This window comes from Thermobia domestica, chromosome 17 (assembly GCF_964235325.1).
Source record: "Thermobia domestica chromosome 17, izTheDome1.hap1.1, whole genome shotgun sequence".
Lineage (NCBI taxonomy): Eukaryota > Metazoa > Arthropoda > Insecta > Zygentoma > Lepismatidae > Thermobia > Thermobia domestica.
The window spans coordinates 148938945-148965097 of NC_137470.1; the positions used below are offsets into that span (position 1 = coordinate 148938945).

The window sequence follows — 26153 nt, forward strand, 5'->3', positions numbered from 1 at the left end:
ATTTGACAGGTGTGCTATGTTTGGATACCACAACATTTGTACAAAATTTGAAGAAAATCTAAAACACATGAGCCACCTTGATTTGTTGATTTCATATGGAATGTCCCATGAGCCTTTGCTTCAACAGTGAATTTTGTGCATTTACTCTCAAATTTCCTGAATTTGCCCAGATCAGGGCTTCTCCCCTACACCCCCTCCTTTACTCGGCCTACGACCTCGCACCTCTACCGAATTTCATTTTCTTTCCCTATTTCAACTATCTAAAAGATAATATTTTGTATCCCAAGAAAACGCCCATTTAAATAACATGGGAATTTCATCCCCCTTTAGACCCCTTAAAAACTAAAAATATTCAGTTTTGGCAATTTTCCTGTGGATTAGTCGCAGAAGGTTACAATCTGTCAAATTTCAGCATTCTAATCGTGCCAGAAGTGCCTAAACATTTCGGGGTGTAGAAGTCGTCCTTATAAATAACATGGGAAAGATTTTTCAGTTCCCCATAAAACCAGTCTAAAGTTTGAAATTTTTATTTTTACTCATTTACTTATCTAACGCTAACGAAAACGTATAAGCATACCGAATTTTCCTTATTTCATATAGAGTTGAAAGATTTTTTACTTTTCTTACCAGATCTGGCTGATAAAGATGATGGCCTATGCTGGTGATATCAATCTGATAGGGGATGATATAAGGACAATAGAAAGAAATGCAGAAGTTCCATTAAAGACCTGCAGGGACATAAGTTTAGAAGTAAACATAAAGAAAACTAAAAACAAAAATTCGGCGTGACTGTAATGCTGCAAATTATGGATACGTTAAAATATCAAATAATACTTACGCCAAAGTGGACACTTTCAAATATCTAGGATCAACATTAACAAACCAAAACCACGTCCACAAAGAAAATGAAATGAAATCTTTGAGTTTTACGTCCCACGGTTATGCCGGTTAGGCTAATGGAGACGGTGATGATGAGTGATGAATGAAATGGTGGAATGAAGAAAGTGGGAGGAAACTGGAGAACCCCGAGAAAACCCACGCACACGGTGTTTGTCCACCACAAAGTTCACTTGGCGGGGGCTTGGATCGAACCCGGGACCCCAAGCACCAGAGGTGAACGCTCTACCACTGAGCCACCGCGGCCCCTACACGTCCACAAAGAAATCAAATGTCGACGGAAAGCAGGAAATGCATGTTTATTATTCAGTTCAAACTCTTCTGTCAAAGAATTTGAAGCTTAAAATAAGCCTGTTATCTTTGGTTACGAAACAGGGTCACTTACTTTGAAGGAAAAATGCAGACTGAAAGTATTTGAAAATCAAATCCTGAAGTGAATATTCAGACCCAAGGGGAACAGAATCAGGAATGGCGGGAACTTCATAACAAGGAACTGCATTCTTTATACCGTTTATCAAATATTGTTAGAGTCATCAAGTCTAGGAGGCTCAGGTGGGCAGGTCATGTAGCCAAAACGGAAGAAAGTAGGAACTCAGGGTTTTAAAATTTTAACTGGAAACCCGATCAGAATACATTAGGAAGGAGACGGAACAGATAGAGGACAGTATTAAGGTGGATCTCGCAGAAATAGCAATACAAAGTAGAAACTGGACTTAGTTGGCTAAAGATATAAGTCAGTGGAGAGCTTTTGTGAATGCAGCACTGAACCATCGAGTTCCATAGGCGATACAGTTCAGCTCAGTTAGAGCAAAGTGTGCAACATACTGTGGACTTTGCTCATTGTTAACACTTACTTTGCACGGTTAAGGAGAGGTCAATACATTGTAATATCTCGCATATGGTTCTATTTGTAAACATTAACACGAGCTTTTATTTGTAAACACCACATGCATTTACTACAAGTTACTATAAGAAGCAGACAAAAGAATCCAGCGTCATCACTAATCACATGAAGGAAGAGGAACACCAGCACCACCGCTACACAGCAGCTATAAAATTCTAACGATCATTACATCTAGTATCAGTTCCGGCTGATCGCTCCTACTCTCTTAGTTTGCAGTGGAGCCATGAAAGAACTCTAACCTAACCGTATCTCTTAGCTTACAGTGGAGTTCTGAGGTTTTCTTTCCCACTTAGCTTGCAGCGGAGTTCTGTTGGGAACTTAACCCCTCTCTTAGCACTGGAGATTTGGGAGATTCCTATTCACAAAACACCGAGCTTGGTGCGGAGCTTCGTGGTTCTCCTTTCCCGCCTAGCTTGCAGTGGAACTTTGTGAGGAATCCTTCCCTTGGCTATCCGGGCTTGAGACACCTACTTGTCCTAATTATTGATGAGCTTTGTACTTATTTAGTGTAACTATATTATACTATTTTATATCAGGAAGTTTTGTAATAAAACTGGTATGGGGAGAAAACGATTCCCGCGTGTAATTACTGAACCTTGTACCTGCTTCAGCAGAATTTTACAATATGTTTTCGGGACTGAATTTACTTCACATTTTCTATCTTTCGATCTAAAAGATAACAAACTCAGTTTACAAACGAAAACTAATTATACGTTGATCCTTCTCTTGCAAAATCAATTAATTTACTATTCTATGTTACTAATAAAAATGATTATACAAAGAAATTTTACATTACAAAATATTTTGGCTCCTACCATAAATATGGGATTTCCGCCATTGCAACTTGAAGCTTAGCTTCCTTCGTGACAGCATGCTCCTTGAAAATCTGGATTATGATTGTGTATCTATCATACACAGGAACACGAAAAATTTCTTCCAATTCCCTACAACAAAATAAGTATTATATACATACTTGAAAAATAAAGATTATACAGGGTGATTCAAAAGTCTGCATACCTGACTATGTTTCAGACATTCATTTATTATTAGAATGTTTACATAGTACTAAAGCTCATAGTAAATACTGCAAATGACTCTCCTGCTATCTCTTACAGAAAAGAACACTTAGGCTTGCCGTATAATGACCAGAGGACAGAGTGGTTTGAATGTTTATCTCACTCTTATAGTCGCCACCAGAGGTGATCTTCTTATACGAGCACCTTATCACTTATGACCGGTCCATTAGATCCCCACACACAGAATCTGTTTGTATGAGGTGTTTATGAAGGACTTAAAAGGAATACCCTTGAAAATATTCCCCTGTGTAAGGCCGAGCGCATATTGACCAGAGAACAGGACAAGCTAACCGAGGTTTATTATGAGTAATGCAACAAGGCTACGTACAGCATACTCGAATACGTGCTAGACAAAGCCCTCAGCAACGTTGTGGCTGAAACACTCAATGCACTCAAGCCTCTGTCTTTGCATCCTCTCTCCTGCCTTCCTCTGACTCGGTTTTGCTGATCTTCCTTGATCAATATGCACCCGGCCTTACACAGGTTGAAAAACACCTTCGGTAGGATGACAGAAGTGATTTTGAGCAAGGGGGTATAATGTTTCTTTTCAAGTGCTCCACATTCCCTAGTGCGTCATAACCTATTCTTCTAAAAGTTCCCATAGGAAAACAGTTCGCGGGTGTTAAGATCAGAACTTGTAGGTCACAGTCTCTCAAAAATAGCAGCCAAAACCTCCATAGTTAAGCCGCAGTATGACAGATGGCGCTCCTTTCTTTTGAGCACGACTAACTTTCCAGTTTCCAGTAAGAAAATGAACCGCTCAATAATATGTTGATAAATCTCAGCCATCACTATAGAGTCGAAAAATAAGGTGACTCACAATTTGACACCTGAATATGGCACATCACAACCCCATTTTGTCAGAATGAAATGGAATATTGAGGAAGTGTGCATTGTTGAGCTGCCCAATACTGAGCGTTCTGTGCGTTTACCGCTTGGTGGAAATGGGACCAACCTAATCCGATAAGATGGTATAATCAAGCCGGATGGTCTTCCGTCGTGTGAAATACCAAAAACCAAATTGTGGTTATTTTCTTTTCCCAGGTGGTTGCTATTCTTGGTCCGCTTGAACTTTATACAAATAAAAAATATTTCCTTCCATTTCCCTTCCTCTCTGTCTCCTAACTCGGGAAGTTTGTTTTGAATCTAGGTGGTTTTGGTCATACAGACGGAAACCATCACAAATTACTACAAGTCTCATATTAACTAGTCATCACGTTACATTATGACGGGTATTCCGACTTTTGGATCATCCTGTACTTCATTATATACAATACACTAAAAGTAGAATTCAATATTTGCAAAGGATATATTAATACTGGCTTACCTGAAGGTATTATATTTTCGTACAACCTAAGAAGCATACAAGAAAGAAAAAAATCTTAGTTTGAACCTCCCAGTAAAGCTCTAAGAACGCTCAACTTCGAAGAATGAGTGGAAACACAAAAAGTTAAGTATAGAACACTCATTTCTGGTGCGCATTATGATAGGTATCATCCCAGAACTAAGGCAATGTAATAACATTAATTTCAAAATTTCTTCAAAATGTCATGCAGCCGTGTGCAACAACTGGCCCCCGGGACGGCCTGAACTTTTCATCCGGCCCGCCTGACCAGTTATTGAAAATGCATTTCTTACGTAATTTCTTAAACTGAATTGAAAAGTTTTCCTAGATAACTGATGTCTACCACAGAAATACCTTGTTTTTTGATTTGATTTTCAGTTTAGCGTCCCTTTCAGCAACGAGGCTATATAAAACGTGGACCTACAGCTTCACGTGGAATCCGAACCACATTAGCTCCCGCCAGGAATCGAATCCGGGTCTTCCACGCCAAAGGCACGTACTGTAACCGCTTAGCAACGAGGGAGCTCGTGAAAATACCTTCCGCGTTGGAACATCCAGTGTACCACAGAACATTAAGAGACTAGTTCAGAATATGAAGGGTCAAGTTTCCCACTAAAACGGTTAGGAACTAGACTTTTTACGCTTTTCTTTAGTAAATAAATATTTTTTACAGTTATAATAGATTTTAGTGTACCATAAATGAATTTTTCTATTGAATACGGCTACTGAATTCTTGTAAAAATGTTATACATTTTCTTGACGTCAGTAAATCCTGTGATTGACCCACCCCATGTTCCAACATGCCTGATATACAACTTTCCTCCCAATATTTCTTTTTGTGGTCACTTTCAAGGTTTAGCACACTTACCGCTTTCCACGTAGAAAAGCAGGTTCGTCTCTTACAAGGGAACCTTCCGAAAATGATAGTTGCAGTGAAAGATGTGACCTATGCCAATTAAAAGAGCTATAACAGAGATGAGCATTCCCAAAAAATTAGCTGCCCATAGCAATAGGTTCAAGAAATATAAGAGTTGGAAGTTCGGGAAACAGCAAGGTTGGACAAGGGGGGGGGGCTGGAGTGCAAATTCCGCAAAAATGGGGAGCACGGCAAAATACAATGCTGACAAGTGATGTATAGAAAGAGACTTGGCACAATAGGGAACAAATGAAGGACACCAGTAGGGTTAACAGTGTTGCCAACTGCAATGAAAAGTACGTTTTGCAAAGAGCACTATATGAAGTGAGTGCAATATTCAGTGTCAACCTGTCATGTAGAACATAAGATATGACGTCTATAATCAGTGGTACAATCTAACAAAATAAAATAGAAAGAACAGAAGTACGAAAATATACAGGGTGTTTCACCAAACTTTGTGGCCTGAAAGATTTGCGAAAGGAACAAAAATGTGACGGATCAAGTTGTGCAGGAATGTACCAATATCAGGGGGCGATAAAAGTCTGTGAGAAGCAAGTGCCCCCAGGATGCCCATCATAGGGACCCAGGAGCCAACTTCAAACTTTCAAATGGCAACAGGGACCGAGTGGTACCTCTTTCGATAGATCATGGAATGTGCAACAACACCTATAGGAAACATTTGCTATCTACGAGCATGTACCATCCGGAGTGAATTTCAAAGTTGAGCTGATCCCTCCTGGTTGCACGGGTCTGATACAACCACTTGATGTTTATTTTTTTTTTTAGACCATACAAGAACTTTGTGCACTACGTTACAGAGCTTGTGTTATCAGATACTCACTCTAACATTTGGTCCCGCGAGAATTTTCTGAAACTTCAAGTCTTAACCCATTACCAGTTTACGGCATGTTTATTCAAGCCTTTGATTATGTTTGCTTTCTACAGGTGTTAATATGTAATAGAAAGACCACCAAAGGTTCCGACACCTCTAGAATACTGTTTCGAGACATTCACAGCGATCATTGTACCATGTGTGACGGATTGGCAGTATTCAGCTGTGCTCACTGCAAATGTATCTTCTGTTTGGACCATTGTCTCATCGAACAATTGCACGTAAAATGTTGACGAGGATGCACAAATGATGCGAAGGCTAATGCCTGTTGCCGGATTTTTTTTTTTTTTTTTTTTTTGTGAAGCGAGTGGCCTAACTATATTAGACTTGTCTGGATTTTCATGGTCAGTGTTGCCAACTTTGTAACTCGATTTTCTTTTTTACTCTAGGTACGTCTGTTTCTTGCATAGTTGGTGCTTTCTTGTTTTGTTCATTCTAATATGAACAGCTCGTAATCAAATGTGGCGAATTATGGTCTTTTCCGTATTTTTCGTACTTCTGTTCTTTCTATTTTATTCTGTTAGATTGTACCACTGATTACACACGTCATATCTTATGTTCTACATGGCAGGTTGACACTGAATATTGCACTCACTTCATATAGTGCTCTTTGCAAAACATGTACTTTTCATTGCAGTTGGCAACACTGTTAACCCCACTAGTGTCCTTCATTTGATCCCTATTGTGGCCCGTCTCTTTCTATACATCACTTGTCAGCATTGTATTTTGCCGTGCCCCCCTTTTTTGCGGAATTTAGACTTTCCCCCCTTGTCCAACCTTGATGTTTCCCGAACTTCCACCCCTTATATTTATTGAACCTATTGCTATGGGCAGCTAATTTTTTGGGAATGCTCATCTCTGTTACAGCTGTTTCAATTGGCATAGGTCACATCTTTCACTGCAACTATCATTTTCGGAAGGTTCCCTTGTTAGTCTTCCAATTGCAGATCTACTGGTGCGGAGAACTTCTCTAGCGTGTGGGATTGTACAAGCATTTTAAAGCACGCTCACATCCACCTTTTGGTGTCGGAAGGAGTCCTGACTAGAGATGTGGGTCGGGTAAATACCCAGTGGGTAGGTAAATAAAAAATGGGTATTTACCCCTTTTGTATTTACCTACCCAAAAAATGGGTATTTTCCGGAAGTTCAATTATTTTGAAGTTTTAAGAATTGTTAACCATACTGGTGACCTTTTCTAATATTTTGGGGTCTGTCGAGTGTGTTTTCTCATTCATTCACTATAAATATACAAAATAATAACCAATTGACCCCGTTCATGTGCGGCGCGGCTTTGCAGGCAATTTTGACCATGGCCCACCCGCGATACAATTTTGGATATTATATGTTATTCTAGGTTACAACGACATCTAAAATTATTTTTTTTTTTTAATGTTTTTCTCGAAGAACTTCATAGGCAAAGAGATCAAAATATTGAATCGTGTTTTGAAAGGGGGAAATGGTGGGGATAAGCTGTTACAATTTTCAGACGAAGCCCTCGTGTACACCTATACATGCACCTAAGTTTGAGCAACATCGATCAAGCCAATCTTGAGAAATAATTAACTTTTCCGACTTCACGTCATTGCTCACGAACAAATCAGAGTCAGAGTTGAAACATGAGAAATTAATGTCTTCTGGGGGTACCTACATTACCACCCTCTTTTCGTCTCAAGATTAATATCGGGCTATTTTACAATGCTTATCCACGTATGCCCTTTCTTCACCAAGGTGTAAACGGCTTTTAAACTTGGATTATTTTCGCCAAGACTTAAACAATTAAGAAATCGTAGTATGACTTCAAGCCTTAGGTTGTCCAAACATAGAAAAACGTATATAAACTCTCTTTGTTAAATCCTTGGGAGACAGCCCCAGTTTTAAATGTAAAGTCTGCGATACGCCGCCGATTCTCAAGAACCCTCTCAAGTTATTGTGTATTTTCATTTGAGAACAGATGTTTTGAGACTCCTTCAATCCAACAATTTTTCCGGAAATGTACAATTTTGAAATTTTAAAATTCTCATAAATGTTTCACAGACAACTCAGACAACCGCCATACGAATAAAAGATAAACGAAAGGTGGATCATGTATCTAAAGCATTACATATCAGAGGCTACAACTAATAGAATAAAGATGACCAAAATTATCAAAATCTTTCCGAGTCGAACATTATAGAGGTTCAAGTTAATCATGTAAAGATGGTATCTTATGTCTACTAGTTTCAAACTTAAAAGAACCTTCTGGAGTAATTTTAATGAAAGGAGAAAGTGAGTTTGATATAGTAGGTATAGTCGCATTTATTATACGAAAAAATACATCAGCTTCCATAAAATATACAGGCTTTTCTTGACTTTTTATGGCTTCTTAGGTTCAACGTTACTATTTCGGATTTTTGATAGATTCTTCATATTGATGTTTCTTAAAACAAATGCCAACGTATGGAACCTTAATGAAGTCTTACAGGAAGCGTTGAAGGACAGCATTGTCAAAGCGGTCTTCGTTAGTGGGTGTCCCCTGTCACTTGTTGATCACCCTTTGTGGATTGAATTTTTTAAAAAAGGAAATTCGTCCTTCGTATTCTCTCCCATCAAGGTATCACCTGGCTACGAGTTACTGGGATGCTTAACACAGTCAAATGCAAGAGGAAGTTAAAATGAAGTTAGAGGAATCAAGAAACTTATATTTACAGTGTGACGGTTGGAGTAACTTAAGAAATGAATCTATCAGTTGTTTCGTTATTTTAAAGCCTGAACCTGTTTTTGTTGATTTCGCGCTGTCGAAAGAAAATAAACACGATGCACATTACTTGTCTGAAGAGATTATGAATGTTCTGTAAAAAACATAACCCTGAAAAATTTTTAATAATCATAGAAGACAACTCGTCCAACATGAGTGCAGCTTTTAAATTAATAAAACAGAAGTATCCTAGTATAGTATCTTTGGGTTGTCTTGTTCATCTTCTCCATTTGCTTTGTTCTGACATCATCGGATTTCCATCGATAAAGATATTACTGGGAAATGTAATTGATGTTGTTAAAACAAACATAGCCATCACCTGCAAGCACTATTTACACAAAACCCAAGGGAGAAAAGGGTTATAATTTCGTTAAAGTTGCCTGAAAAAACAAGATGAGGAAACCATTTACCATGCCTCCAAAGTGTGCTTGTCAATAAAACCGAGCTTCAGACGATCGCGTGAGTGAGAAATCGTAATTACCTTCAGAAATCAAGAAAATACTTCTTGATGATGTACTCTGGATTTGTATTGAAAACCTAGTAGCAAGTTTGAAACCTATAGTGGATTTGATTAATTGTTTCGAGTAAAATGAGTATCAGATAGACACTTTGCACTCAAAATTCCAGAGTCTTCATCCAACTCTAACAGAACAGTTACCACCATCAATCCTTTCGAAAACAGAAGAGCAATGAATGATGGAAAAATTTAAGAAAAGAAGTTGGGCAAGGATGTTTTCGTGGGACGGAGTGGAACAAATGAGCTCACTACTTTGGTGAAGAGGGTTTCGAGACATCACTGAATTATCTGATGTCGGCATTCGAATACTTTGTGCTCCGGTTACATCTGCTGGCGCAGAAAAAACTATCTCTCTACATTTAGTAAAACAATAAATCGTTTATCATTGGAAAGGACAGGAAAACTAACATATCCTTCTTATAACTGGAAGCTTTTAAATAAGAGATTGCCTGAAGTTTCACGGATGCAACACTCAGGACCAGGATCTTCAACGAACAAGTCACCACCGGTTGCCATGGAACAAAACACCAGAGACATTGGAAGAGGATACAGAGATATGGGTGACAGAAGGAAATGAAGAAGCGAATAATAGTGATGTTGATATTGAAGAATTATGTGATGATTCCGACTATGATCTTACGGTTGATTCTGAGTAGGACGGTAAAATTTGTGGCCGTTTTATAGTACTCCAAATATAGTACAGGTTAATTGTTGTTCTATATTGAATAATTTAAAGTATAAATATTACTGAGTTACTATACAGCTTAATGTTGTTTATCACATTAATATTTTAAACATGCTATTCCAACAAATTCTTTCACAAACCATTATTCTTAGTGTTAAACTCCATTTAGTGAACACTTCTAAAACTCAAGAATTAGTTACTTAAGTGTTTTACGAGATATTATTCTGTATTTTATGGATAATTTTCTTTCAACAACTTCGCATATATAGTAAATAATTTAATCGACCAATTTATTAAATTTAATTACCTTGACTATTCTGCAACTTTTATAATCGGTAAATGTGTATTTTTTTAAAGTTTCTAAATATTTTCAAGGTTATTAGTTACTAAAGTCGAGTTTCTTTACTATGATATAACTATATCAACAACTTCGTTGTTACAGTGTAGTTTCTTAAACAGATTAATTTATTAATTCCGTAAACCAGGTGTAAAACTTATTGGTCCAATTTTTTGCATACTCTACCATTCAGTACATCTCATTGTCTATAGATAAAATACCAAAAATAACATAATTTTGCGTGAAGAAAGTAGCCAGCCGTATCTGTAATATCAATTCAGTTTTTATTATTATTAAAATGGTTGTTTTCATCATTACTATTCAAAAAATAAGAAAAAAAGGTAATGTTAACAATATATATGTATAATAAAATTGTTGTAAACTTTAGATCTTTAAAATAGGAAAACTATTATTAATAATTCATTTTCCGCCATTAATAAATTTAGTAAACCAAAAGAACACTTATTTCTTTAGTAATAGGGATCCTGCTGTTACTTAAATACTTTAGTTAGTGTGTTCATCGGTGATTTGAAAAACTGGAGAATGTATTGTAAGATAAATGAAGATGAGCCAGATTGAGAAAAATGGAGATATTTTCATGAGAGGCGAACCTAAGGAAGGACTTAAATCCCATGTCATTAATACCAGGAGCTGCTGGCAGGCAGAATACTTAATAATAGTGTATGACTGGTTTGGTGACAACTGACTTCACTTTCTTTAGTCATCGTTACGTTCTGTCATAAATTTTAAATTTTCGTGTTGGTTTGATCCACTACCAAATTCTACCGCGTAGTTGATTGGACGCCTCAGGGGCACACCAAGGTAAGAATTCACAGGGTAGAATGGATAATTATTTTCCGCCAATGGTAATAGAAGGAAATTTTGTGTAAGTAGAAAGAAAATTATGGTGAGTAGATAGGAAATCCGACTGTATTACTTAATAAATATCAAATTCATTCTTTATTTACTAGAAAAAAATGATTAATTAGACGGTTATTTAGTGCTCCTGTTGCAGGTGATACAAATGACCATTATATTTTTCATTGACAACGATAAAATCCATTTATTGCTAATTGAAACATAAAATACCCACTAAAATACCCATTTTGGGTAAATACCCGGGTATTTACCCAGGGTATTTACCCGCTGAAATAAATACCCAGGTATTTTACATCCCTAGTCCTGACATCGCAAGATATCAAATATCACTGTTGTTCACTATCCGACAGAGCCCAACCCATGGTTTGAGAATCCCTCGGAAATCAAGGAAAGGCTATAATCAGTGTTCGTAGGTTTTCTAGAGGAAATTTTCCTTTTTCGTATCCAGTTTTCCCTAGTTTGTTGAATATCCAATTCATATGACAGAAGTTATGTGATGAGATTTATTTAGCTAGGTAACCAAATTTGCTAATTAAGTGTCACCCACATCTGCTTTATTTATTTGCCTTTTGCTTCTATATTTTTCTTTTACTTTTCCTTTTTTTTTTGCAAGAAAAAAAATACAAACGAGTACATCCAGCCAGCTATGGATGCAAATGCTACTTAAAAAACAAACAAACAAACAAAAACAAAAACAAACACACACACACACACACATTATATATATATTCTCTCTCTCTCTCCTACTCAAACTCACTCTCACTCACTCTATTGCAATTGTATCGATCAATCAATCAGTGAGAGAATTTCCATGTATTTTCAGGTTTTATCGAAAAATTCTTGTCCCTATTTGCAAAATTTACCTACGAAATTTCTCTAGATTAGGGAAATTTCCCTCAAACTGGCTACAATCTCATCAGTCCACCGTATTCCAGATCAGGTCTGATGCAGTGATAACTTCATATTTCCCACAAAGAGGTTGATAAACTTAGGTGAAGGTAGTGTTGTAAAAATATTTTTAACCCTGGTTGAGCCCGATCGGAGAAATGCTCCGAGGAGAATTTCGTAGTTCCCAGGGGACTGAAGTACCAGCTGCACTACAGGAAACAATGGCTCGCGCAAAGGGCTCATTTGCGGGTGGGACAAACCTCTCCTCTCCCGGCAGAATGTCTCTTCACGTTTGGCTTATTTTGCTTTATGAGAAAGACAATAAATGTCAACGTATGATTTACTTGTATCCTAAATATATAATTAAAAAAAAAAATACATCACACGAGCGACTTAGTTCTGTGCAGAGACGCAGCCAAAGATGCCGAATCCTTCAAGCTTCATAACTCGACAAACATTTGTTCAGTTTTTAATAAAGTATACTTGTTTTAGCAGATAAATTACAATTGATGAGCCTTAAGATTTGATTATAGTTTTTATTTGTACTGTTTCTTTTCTTATAAAATCATTTGAGTTGTATCATTTTTCTGCGAGTATAGATGGCAGTAATTAGATTTTTTTCGGGTCTACAACAACAGTTCAATACTAGATACAATAAAAATGAAATCTTTAAGTTTTAGGTCCCACGATTATGCCTGCTGGGATAAAGGAAACAAACTTTTCCAGGCCTGGTTCCCTTTGTTTTATTCTTACTGTATCCTTTAAGCTATAGTGTAATCCAGTAAGTCAATTGTTTATCGTAAACTTTTAATATTGAAATAGTGATGTAAACGTATTTTTCATATGTTTTAAAAAGGTTAATGAATGCGTGCATAAGTGTGATGTATACATACATAGTTCATTTTTCTGAAGTATTTTCTAAAGCGTATCATTAAAATTTGATCATCTGGAGTTTTGAATTAAATACTTCCTTATTTTTTCTTCATACTATGTCTTTCTTTAGTAATTACTTTAAATTATTATTAGTAATCAACGTGCTAATTGATTTAGTGATCAACAGTCAATTTAGTGCTGGAAATGGAACGTATAAAAAATTCATAATAATGATAAATTATCGAGTATAATTTTTTAGTTGTTATATTATTATATATATAAATCAGTACATATTTCCCTCGGCACTATTAATATTTGCTAGAAACAAAACAATTTCGAATACGAAACGGTGTTTCACAAATCGTATCGCACCCATTTTTAATACTTTTAGCAAACAATACAAAATACAATAGTTATATGAATTTTCTATTTTGAATTCCAGATTTATCCAATCCTATTTGTTTCCTAATCTAACAAAATACCATCTTTATAAATGACTATGTTGGCTATTACAGCCTTTCTGTTTAAGATGTGCCCTGCTAGTGCTGCTGTCGATGTGTGCTTTCACGTACCTCCCTCGACAGAGGAAGGACAACTTGCTGCAGCTGAGATCTTTCAATTGTTGGATGCGGAAGCGTTGTCTCAATGAATTATTTCACCAACTTTCCTGTGTTCTCTCTTGTTACCCATTCTAAGTAGCCTACGATCTTCACTCGTCAGAACCAAACGACTGAATGACAAATTGGCAACACAGCTGAGGTCATTCACTTCTTTTCCCTAATCAAAGGGAGGGTTTCCTCCGTGAGAGAGCGGCGGGGTGGAGTCGAAGTATGTCTCACATATTTTCCGAGAACACACTTGAAATAGAATGGCTCTAAATATGTCGTGTCATGTCATGTCATAAAAACACGTACAACGTCTCAATAATAGATTATGTATGATATCATTGTAGTATTAAAATGTAGTAAATGAAATATCGTTTACTGAAAATAAGCTGAATGCATAATTTTTAATTTCTTTCCAAACTAAACTGTGAAGTTATTCAAAACCCCAGTGGGAAAATTCCAGAGCATCTCCTGATGTCACACAATCCACGGACTAATATTCTACAAACATTTCTGATGTTATACAAATACCCAAGGATGAGAAGTGTTCAACTTCCCTTGATATCGTGCAAGAACTTTCGATTGAACGAGATGCAATTTTTTATTTTGTTTTTAATTCAACGGGGAACACAAAGGGAAATATAAGATATATGAGGATTTAGGCTTCTTGGTACTAACTTAAAACAAATTTGATCTTTAAATAGAAAAATACATTTTATTATAATATGCTAAACGAAAAGATTTCTTTTTAGTACTGAAAACAATAATCCGCATAATTTATGGTAATATACGGCAAAACTTTAATACTGAAGTTCATAGAACTTATTTTCGTAACAAGTCAAGAAGTCCAAATTTCATAACTAAACTACAATACTTCGTCATCAAACTCTGTATATTAATTTGATCCGAAAAACATTTGTTTTCCACTTCACACACTATTCATTTTCAAGTATTGAAGACACGATGTACTAGTCAAAAGAGAGATTTTTTCAATAGTTGAAACAGAAAATAACCTATTTGATATTTATTATGTTCATTTTCACGTAGTTTTTACAGTACAGTCCTGCTAATCCGAACTAATTGGGACCAAACCTTGTTCGGATTACGTGATTGTTCGGATTAGCCGGAATAACAGTAAAATCGCAGTTTGAAGCGGGTGAAAGGGTCTATTGTGTTGTAATGCATAGCGTATAGTATTTCAAAACACGTTTCCTGACTACAGTATATGTACTGTACTGGAAAAATGTTTAAAATGTTGGAAAAACTTGATTCCTTTATTTTTCTACGTACAGTACATACAGTAGTTTATGAGACGATGGCGAAACTACGTGTCGTCGAATAGACTCTTCATTGCGACAAAAGGCAATAACTGAGTTAATGTCTTGTAACAAGTAATACTAGTGCGGTACTATGGTAAATAGTAGTACAATACTAGTACTGTACACTACCAGTATTGTACGCTGAGTTTTATGTTACAGTGCAATACTTATTCTACTATATTACTGTATTTCACTCATACTAAACCTGTACGTTTCAATGTTGTATAGTGCATACACTGTCTTCTATTTCAAACTTTGTTTAATTGTCGTAATGTGGCTTAAGGCCTAAAGCCAGGTATTAAAGGAAAAAAAAACTGTATTTAACGAAAGTTTACTTTATTTCCTTCGAAAACATGCACCGTTTCATCCTTTTAGTTATTAATTTCCTAAAGCTACGTATTTTCGCAAAAATAATAATAATAATAATAATAATAATAATAATAATAATAATAATAATAATAATAAATATATAAATAAAATTTTCCTCCCGACCTGTTCGGATTACCAGGACCCCACTATATATATATATATATATATATATATATATATATATCGGGTTTTAAAAATGGCGACCCCAGAGCACTATTCTACAGGCCAAAATAAAGCGAGAATGTTATATGATATGCCACCCGGGGCCTCCAATAATCGATATCGGGAATCAAAATTTCACAATGTGGCGACGTCGCAGATTAACTTGGAGTCATTAGCATTACTCTACGAATACAACAAGCAATTGAATTGATTGCTACACTAATAAGTAATGCTAGTGTCAATCAATATCGACTTTAGCTGTCATCTGGAAAGAATCGATAAAACTATTTGATAGATTGGTAGATGTAATCTATGATTCTTCATTTGCGACGTTGCCACATAATGTGATTCGTGTTTCCAGACGAGGATTCGAAAGATATACAATTATATATATATATATATATATATATATATATATATATATATATATATATATATTGCTTTATTTTGACTTGTAGAATAATGATCTGTGGTCCGTGGGCGCCATTTTTAGAATACCTGTTATATATATATACATATATATCCTCCTCAGACCTGAAGGCGAATTATGGTAGCTCGAGCTACCGTCGGCTATGTATTCTTTGCTCAACACTGATGCTAAGAAACCTTCCCACGTCCGAATGGCATCTCGCTTGGATCTCACTTACTTCTAGGAACCATCTAATAAATGTTAGAAATTGTCTTTCAAAAGATATTAACAAACACATCTACAATTGACAACTTACTTCGACTTGCAAGAGCCCGTTTTTCAAGTTGGTGTTCTGCCATCTCGATAATGTGCTGCCACCTACAAATATTTTGTTGAAATTTTTCAAGTTGCCTACGATTTGTTCAAGGTTAGGTGAGATGCCATTTGGACCTGGGAAGGTTTCTTAGCATCAGTGTTAAGCAATGAATTAATAACCAACGGTAGCTGTAGCTACCATATATATATATATATATATATATATATATATATATATATATATATATATATATATATATATATATATATATATGTATATATACAGGGTGTTAATGAACTATACCAACAAACTGTAAGAGGTGATCCCTCACATCAAAATAAGAGAAAAAGTTCGTATAGACCTATGGCGAAAAGTGCATTGTTTCAAAGCTAGGGCTGTCCAAAATCGCGCAAGAGCCAAATTTCAACAGGTCCTATTTTGAATTCCAGAAACTGTGGATGGTAGTCCTTATCAGCGTAAAGGAAGCCACGCATACACAATCCAAAAGTGCATATTTCGTCAAATTTCAGTAGATGTACAGGGCATTCCCTACTAGGTGTAATTCTCACATATGCTCTCAATAGAGTTTTCAGATATACCCTGATTTCAAGGAGGGTCCAAAGTAGGCAGGAGGTAAGCCTTAGCAACAATGGTCAGTCAGTGCTTCGGAGGGAAGTCGGAAATGTTAGGAGCCGGCAGCTTCATGTCTTTTTGTGTTCTGAATAACGTGTGATACGATGCATTTTGTCATGGTATATTTCACGTTTTCTTCATTTATAAGCATGAAAGGAAACATTGCAGCATGCGTTCTCCCTAGCACAAGAGAAAGTGCTACTGACAATCCTTAACATTTCCCGACATCGAGCCAAAGGATCCCATGTTCAGTGCTATCAAGGATTATCGTTTGCCTACTTTGGACCAATCATAAAATCAGAGCGTATCTCAAAATTCGGTTGATGGCATATCTGGGAATTTCACCCTGTAGAGAATATTCTGTACACCCATTGAAAATTGACGAAATATGCACTTTTTGATTGTGATAAACAGTTTCAGGAATTCAAAATAAAACCTGTTGAAATTTGGCTTTTTCGCGATTTTAGACACCCCTAGTTCTGAAACTATGCACTTTTCGCCATAGTTCCATACGAACTTTTTCTCTTATTTTGATGTGAGGAATCACCTCTTACCAGGGTTGGCTGGTTTAAACCAAAGTGGTTTAAAAAAAAACTGTTAAAAAAAATGTTTAAACGAAAAAAAAAAACGGAAAATGTTCGTAAAAGTGTGTGTTCGTAAAATCTTGATGAACACATTTGTGGATTATCGCGTGTCATTCCCGCATTTTATTCGTATTATATTCAGACCTAAATTCCCCATTCATTACTCAAAGAGATTATACCACAAAAGCAACTTTTTTTTAAGTATATGAATGTTTCTTTTGTGATTTTTTAGTTTATTATTATTGTTATGCAATTGCAATCAAAGAAAAAATCTACATATTGTTTCGCTTTAATAATGTTTACTATTGAAAAAATACTTCGAAATACCGTACTTTTTTGGGGGGGAGGGGGGTCATACAAATCCCACGAGAGGAAATCAGAAGTATCTTTGGTATCTACGTATTTATGTATAAATGGGTCAGAGCCAAAGTGGACTCAAATAATTCTTACCTTTATTCACTTTTCTTACTGATATGCAAATTAAGTCGTCGTATTTCTTTAACTTGGACTAATAAAAGTCGTAGTGAACTAACTTGAACTTAATTAGTTCTTCTGTACTCTGCAATATTTTGAAATTGTCCATATGTAATTCTGTATAATGATTTCACTTGTGCAACTATTTCTTTTTGTCCTTCTCAAATGACTTGACAATTTGACAATCATATTAAAAGTATGTAAAGATCAGTATAACGTATCAGGAGTCCTTCGTGAGTGAATCGGCAGACGTATCACATTTGTGGCCAATTAGTCCCGGTTTCGAGTTCAAATGGAGGACAATTTGTTTCGGATGTAAGTCAGAAACGGTTTGGACTCCGCTTTAAGCTTATGTGACCCCTTCCAGCACAACCCGATTGTTGCATAACACCACCAAATTGAAATCTTTTAAGTTTTACGTCCCACGGTTATGCCGGTTAGGCTAAAGGAGACGGTGATGATGAGAGATGAGTGAAATGGTGGAATGAAGAAAGTGGGAGGAAACGGGAGAACCCCGAGAAAACCCACGAGCACGGTGTTTGTCCACCACAAAGTCCACACGGCGCGAGCTGGGATCGAACCAGGGACCCCAAGCACCGGAGGTGAACGCTCTACCACTGAGCCACCGCGCCCCCCTTATTAAAGTTCTAGTATTATAGGAGAACAAACCAAGGGCTCCCCGATAACCGAGTGACTAGCACGTGCAAATAAGTGCGAGACAAAATATAATGAAAACCTGAAGAATTGATGCATAGTTACATCATCATCGGATAATAATAATATACCAGAGTTATCAAAATGTTCGCCAGTCCTATTTTTTTTTTTTTTGTTTGTTTGTTTTTTTTTTTTTTTTTGTTTTGTTTTGTTTTTTACGTTCTCCTGCCTCAGCATGTCTGATCATACCAGAACAGTCGAAAAGTTCCCAGAATTTTGTTGTAGCTCTTTATTCCCACAATATAAGTACACGTTAACTTCATCACCTTCAAAGTAGGCTTCTTCGGAACATATACACTTACTCAACTGTTCCTGCCATTGCTGGAAATATGGACGAAAGTCCTCTTTTGGTATCTTCCGAAGTTCAGCCGTCGCGTTGGTTTTGATCGTCTTCTATGGTGGTGAAACGAGTACCTTTGAGGCTAGTTTTCCTTAAAGCATTATCACTGTACCCGTAAACTGTTTTAAGGCTATCAAAGTCTTTGAAGTAGATTTCCCCTATTTGCACATAAGCTTCATTTTTGCGCGTTGCTTCAACTGCGACATTACGCCAACTGATTACCACACACTCCCCCGTTCAGCTACACTTGTCGTACACTGCCTGTTAAGGACAGCACTGTACAAGGTTCACTGTAATTGCATGATAAATGGCAAAAGTACATCATCATTCCGGGAACTTTTATGACTGCACTGGTATATTTCTTCATTCATAACTTTGTATCCTCCACTTTTTTGTATCACTTATCTCCAATTTTTTCTGTACTGCATTCTAATATGGCGGAATTTCACGTGGCCAGTGCAACACTTGGTAACTTATATAGCTTGAATACATATTACTTACCTAGAGTACTAAAGCAAATAAAATTATATTTTAGTGCTATTTATTATCAGGATTCCGTTTAAAACAATGCTGATATACTGCTAACATTTTGTTTCAAACACTCGTATTTTTAAGACTTTATCCACATCGCAAGATGATTTGTTATTTAACAAAGGTACATACTTTCGGTTGATTTAATCCAATATCTACATCAACCGCTGTAACGTCTCATCAGATAGGGAAATGAGGATAGGGAAATCAGATAGGGAATTCCATAGCCCGCAGCATGTGTTCTATCTTGTGATTCACCCTGTATAGCTCAGAAACCGTACGATATCAATGATGGACAAATCATCAGTAAGCCTGAGAAAGAGACTGATATGCTGGAAAACTGGGGAAACCGTCATCAGCGTACACTAGGCATAGTTCAGGAGGACGGGGAACAGGGACTTCGCACTGGGCATAACGTTCTTTGGAGAAGTGTTCAAAATGGCCACCAAGTGAACAATGACTGATACTGTATTGCGCGATGGGCGTCCTGACATCTACCGAGGACATTCTCAAACACCCTTTGTATCCCCGAATCGGTACGATATCATGAATGTTTTTATATAGGCATTTTCATTACCTGTCCTTAGAGGAATCAGCTGCTTAAAAAGAACATCCCTTAGCGATCCACTTTTCATATATTAGGTCCACTCATCAATAGATCCCTCGAAACTATTGGACGTAGAACTTTCAAATTTTGTGAGGTTTAAGAGCTTTGAACTTTTTTTCTTCCGTTATCTGAAACTTTAGGTAAGAAACCTTGAAATTTTGTATAACGGTTTTCCTTACAGTGTGAGCTGTAGATAAGACGGATTTTTTTTTTTTTAAATGTTACCCCCAGCAGAGAATAAAGGACTTGAATGATATTTTACCGTTCGCCGAATCTCCGAAACTATTATGCGCAGAATTTTAAAATGTTGTACAAATGTTCTCCCTGCACTCTAGGCTACAGATACTGATTTTTTTTTTTTTTTTTTTTTTTTATGTGGCCTCTAAGGAGGTACAGGGAGGTTTGATTTTTCCCCGTTCACCAGATATTACAAATTATTACGTACAGAATCCTGAAATGGACTTTTGCCAGATCTGGATACTCGATCGAAAAAGTATAAAAGCTTTTCCAGGTCAACCATCCTGAGTGAGGTTTTTCTGAGTTTTCCGCATTCACACCAGGCAAATTTCGGAATTGTACCTAACATACAGGTTCCAGACCACTTCGATGCTTCCCCAATCCTTTCCTCAGCTAAAGTGATCGCGGAGGGTCGTCATCCTTCATACGTGACGGGCTAACATGGCCATGGATGCCGAAAGCCCAGAAATCTAATTCCTAATCCTAGTGACGGGCTAACATGGCCATGGATGCCGAAAACCCAGAAATCTAATTCCTAATCCTAGTGACGGGCTAACATGGCCATGGATGCCGAAAGCCCAGAAATCTAATTCCTAATCCTAGTGACGGGCTAACATGGCCATGGATGCCGAAAACCCAGAAATCTAATTCCTAATCCTAATCCTAGTGACGGGCTAACATGGCCATAGGTGCCGAAAGTCCAGAAATCTAATTCCTAATCCTAATCCTAGTGACGGGCTAACATGGCCATGGATGCCGAAAGCCCAGAAATCTAATTCCTAATCCTAGTGACGGGCTAACATGGCCATGGATGCCGAAAACCCAGAAATCTAATTCCTAATCCTAATCCTAGTGACGGGCTAACATGGCCATAGGTGCCGAAAGTCCAGAAATCTAATTCCTAATCCTAATCCTAGTGACGGGCTAACATGGCCATGGATGCCGAAAACCCAGAAATCTAATTCCTAATCCTAGTGACGGGCTAACATGGCCATGGATGCCGAAAGCCCAGAAATCTAATTCCTAATTTTTTTAACCAAATCTTCGGAACTCGTGGGCACAAAAACTTGAAATTTTGTACAAATTTAGTCATTGAATCCTAAACTGATGGTAGGGCGGAGTTTTACGAAATTTGAACCTAAGGGAAAAAGGCGGCCTTGAATTGTTTTTCACTGTTCAATAGATCTTCAAAACCACTGAGCGTAGGTAATTCGACTTTTCTTAAAAGGTTTTCCTCAGACTCTAGCTTACGATTAAGATGAAAATTTATGAAATTCAAGACCTAAGAGAACGGAAACAGGGGATAAACCTATTCTCGGTCTAGGAAGTTAAAATTTTCTAAGATGGAGCCTTGAATATTTATACTCTGAGGTATTTATTGAAAAGTTTTACATTATCATTATTGTGCATTTCTTCTGAAAAGTTCAGCACATAGCCATGAAATTTGTATATACACAACATGAATATCTCACACAATAAGACAGTTTGGAAAAATGAAAGGAAATTATCTTTAAGTTTTACGTCCCACGATTATGCTGGCTAAGCTAAAGATGTCGGGGCGATAAGAAATGAAGAAAAATGGTGGAATGAAGAAAGTGGAGGGATTGGAAGAACTCCAGGAAAACCCACGCACCCGGTGTTTGTAGACCACAAAGCTCACATGGCGCGAGCTGGGATCGAACCCAGGACCGCATGGATCAGAGGTGAATGCTCTACCACTGAGCCACCGCGGCCCAAGACAATTTGGCTATCTACACTTGGAAGAGATGCCTGTAAAAATATATATATATTTCGGGATGACGGAGATTGACTACAAATTTGCTTAACAATACCTGTGGAATGGAGTGATTCCACAGTTTCCAGATGCAACAAATTGTTTTGACCCGGTCTTTACGTTGAGAAAAGTTTAGGGAGCAATTTGTGAGCGTAATGTAAGTCAAAAGGAACTTGCATTGACAGGTATTTCGAAACCAGAAACACGTTTATATACATATTTAGGACCAAGGATTTACATTTCTGGGCTTTCGGCATCTATGGCCATGTTAGTCCGTCACTAGGATTAGGATTAGGAATTAGATTTCTGGACTTTCGGCATCTGTGGCCATGTTAGTCCGTCACTAGGATTAGGATTAGGAATTAGATTTCTGGGCTTTCGGCATCTATGGCCATGTTAGCCCTTCACGTTTGAGGGATGACGTCCCTCGGCGAGCACACTATCCGAGGAAAGGGAAGGAAGGAAGCGGCCTGGGACCTATGTGTCAGGTACCACCCGGCATTTGCCTGGTGTTAATGAGGAAAACTCAGGAAAACCTCATTCTGGGTGGCTGTCTTTTTACACCTTTTCGACCGAGTGCGTCCACCAGGAACGACATTTTATATATATATATATATATATATATATATATATATATATATATATATATATATATATATATATATATACGGGTGTTCTAAAAATGGCACCCACGGACAACAGAGTGCTATTCTTTATATCAAAATAAAACGAAATAGGCGAAAATGCTATATAAGTGTATACTCTTCAGTGCCTTCTTCAGCTACTATAGGGAATCAAAAATTTCACTATATGGAAATGTCGTAGATTAACTTGAAACCATTAGTATTGCTCTAAGGATATATCCAGCAATTACATCGATTGTTGGACTAATCCATGGTGCTAGTGTCACCGTCCATCGACTTTAAGTGCCATCTGGAAAGAATAGATGTAACTATTTGATGGATTGGAGATCTATTCTATGGTTCTTTGTCTGCGACGTTGCCACATAGTGCAATTTGTGTCCCCAAACGAAGAAGCGAAAGCTGTAAAAACGTATATATTTTTCGCCTTATTTTGACTTGTGGAATAAAGTTCTGTAGGTCGTGGGCACTATTTTTAGAACACACTATATATATATATATATATATATATATATATATATATATATATATATATATATATATATATATATGTGTGTGTGTGTGTGTGTGTGTGTCTTTCAAATATGTTTCATAAACCTTATTCTTTCCGTCCGAATAACAAGCATTCTGTTAGTACAGTATAATTACAATAACATTTTTGAAAAGTTGACTACAAATAAATAACTTCAAGTTCCAAATTTTTAAAACAATTGTTTTTATAGTGATTCTTAAGTGTACTTTCTTAAATTTCAATTTTTAACTATATTTAAAGCATTATAAACCTGTTTCCAACGTTTCAGTCAGGTGTTTGAATTTTCTTAATTTAATTTTTGCAAATTCTCGTCATTAAAGACTAATATTTTAGTTAAAAGAATAGAACTAGGACTAATACTTACGTGTTCTATAAAAAGTGAGAACACGTTTTGCATTGCTCATAACAAAATGAAGTGTGACCGTACCTGTGTTGTAATCCTTTAAGAATGCCAATACTGATAAAAACAGCAGTTATTGTTTTATTCGACTTTACTCTTTCCTGGAGCATCTTTAGACTGCCTGAGCCAAACAATGTTTTCTTTTCAAAGCTCCTGAGCGGAATAACTATCTGAAAAAAGACACACAAGGTAACTGTAATTGTTCAATTCAGGAATAAAACAACATGTATTTTCGTTATTTGCCATTTCTATATTTACCTATTACTTCTTAGGGAGAAGATGTCCTCTTAGAACTTAAAGACGGATAATGCACGCAAGTGCATAATGAAAATACAGTAAAGCACCGATTACCCGCGAAAAAAATTTAACCCTGCTGCAGTCTTGCTAAATTTTTTTTGATAAGTAGTTGCTCCTGACTGACACTCCACATACAAGTAAGTACTGTATCAGAGTTTCTACTGATCTAAAGAAATCTATTTCCCTGACTTTTCCCTCATCTTTGGCAGGAAATTCCATGACTTTCACGACAGGTGTCGGACGACATTGATATGTAAATAAGGAATAAATAACGGTGAATATTTATATATGAGATCATTTATTCTATAGACACAAATAGTAATCAATTGGTCATACGTACGTTCCACTTATCTTTGGTTGGCTAAGCTGAAATTGGTGTACAATTAGTGTTAGAAAAAATATATTTTATAAAATTTCTCTGACTTTCTCTGATTTCCAATCTTTTTCCCTGAGGTTTTCTCTGAGTCTTTCCTGACTTCACTGACCAGTAGAAGCCCTGTGTATGTTCTAAAACAAAAATAAATTGGACTGTAAAATTCAGCATTTCCAACAATAGTGCACGTTTCGAAGTGCAACTCTGATAGGCAGAAGCCAATTGTTGTAAGGTACGAGTAACAGGAATTGGGAAGAATGGTTTGCGTGGTAGTAAATTACATAATTTTACGCCGATTTTTTTTTTTTTTTTTTTTTTTTGTTCGTTCGTGTTCGCACCTCATTTTTAGTCTTTTTTTGGGGTTATCCGCGATTTTCGCTATCTACTGTGCTGTTTCCACCCAATTCCGCGGATAATGGGGAAACTGCATTGATGAAATGAGAAAATAAAAGAAGAACATCAAGAAAATAATCACAAACTCAAATTAACTGGGATCGAACCAGGAATCCTTCACACCAAACGTTAACGCTCCAGTACTAAGCCACTAGGTCAACCTTCATCTCGTTTTCGTCAGAGGAAAATATATCAATAAAATACACATAATAGTAAAAAAAAAAAAAAATCCTTAATTTGATTTTATGTGTGTATATCGAAGACTGACCTTTAATTGCTACTTAAAGAGCTTTTATTATGCCCAATAAATTGATTTAGAACTTTGATTATCGATGACTTAGGACCCAGAAGCCTGCACAATATAATATTTTACACACGTGTACAACAGCTCAAGTCTACCACCATGCCAAATTTGAGATAGATCAATTGATGCTTTTTTTTTCTCTTTCTCTTTTTCAATTCGTACGATATATAGTGTCCTTGATACTTCAGGGAACAATAAAATCAAGGACGATCATGTAAAAAATGAAAGGATGGACGACCCGGGAAATATCAATTGAAGGATGATGAAGGAAAAGTCAAACGGATGTTCAGGGAAAGAAAACAAATGAACGATCCGGGGAAAGTCATATGAAGGATGATCAGGCAGAATCAAATGAAGGACGATTAGGGAAAATCAAATGAAGGACAATCAGAGAAAAATCAATTCAAGGATGATCAGGGAAAAGTCAAACGAATGTTCAGGGAAAGAAAACAAATGAAGGACGATCAGGGAAATCTCAAATCAAGGGCGATCAGAGAAAAACCAAATGAAGGACGATCAGGAAAAAATCAAATGAAGGACGATCAAGGAAAAGAAATGAAGGACGATCACGGAGAAGTCAAATGAAGGAAGATAATTAATTGCATCAAACTGAAGAAAAGAAACGAATATATTCTGTGAACAATATTGTCGTCTAAGGATGAAAACCTCATATTTCAGTAAAACAAAAGTTTAAAGGAGGAGAAAAGGAAAATTAACATTTTTTACTTTTAAAGTATGTCTTAAATTAATTTAAACAGTTATCTCTTAAATTTATATCAGACTTTAGAAAATACTATACCTTTCGTTAAAAATGTAAACTGATAGCTTACGAGGTTCTCTATCAATTAAGAAAAAAAACTGAGTTCGATTCCTGGTACGGACGCTTGGCCGAAAAGTGCAAAAGCTTTTCACGCCAGCCATCCTGAGTGAGGTTTTTCTCACTCACACGAGGCAAATGCTGGGATGGTATCGAACATAAAGATCCCAGGCCGCTTCCTTCCTCCCCTTTCCTCGGATAGTGTGATCGCTAAGAGACGTCATCCCTCATACGTGACGGATTAACCAGGGTGGATTGATTTAAATCACGATTTAAATCATTTGATTTTTTTAAATAAAAATTGTTGATTTAAATCAAATTTCGAAATACATTAATTTGAAGTGAAAATAAGTAAAATCCCGTTTCTGCTCTGTTATTT

The 26153-nt window shown here is 36.6% G+C and overlaps 1 protein-coding gene across 4 annotated transcripts in view; it reads right to left on the reverse strand.

Annotated features, from left to right (window-relative positions):
* The window catches only part of LOC145674397 (putative GTP-binding protein 6), a 138862-nt gene that overhangs the window by 73246 nt on the left and 39463 nt on the right, over window positions 1–26153 (reverse strand). For all 4 annotated transcript variants that reach the window (XM_081744400.1, XM_081744399.1, XM_081744398.1 and 1 more), the window contains exons 4-5: window positions 23618–23760; window positions 2617–2745 (exon numbers count right to left, since the gene is read on the reverse strand). In XM_081744400.1, coding sequence (XP_081600526.1) covers window positions 2617–2745; window positions 23618–23760 — 272 coding nt within the window. The remainder of the gene's footprint in view (window positions 1–2616; window positions 2746–23617; window positions 23761–26153) is intronic.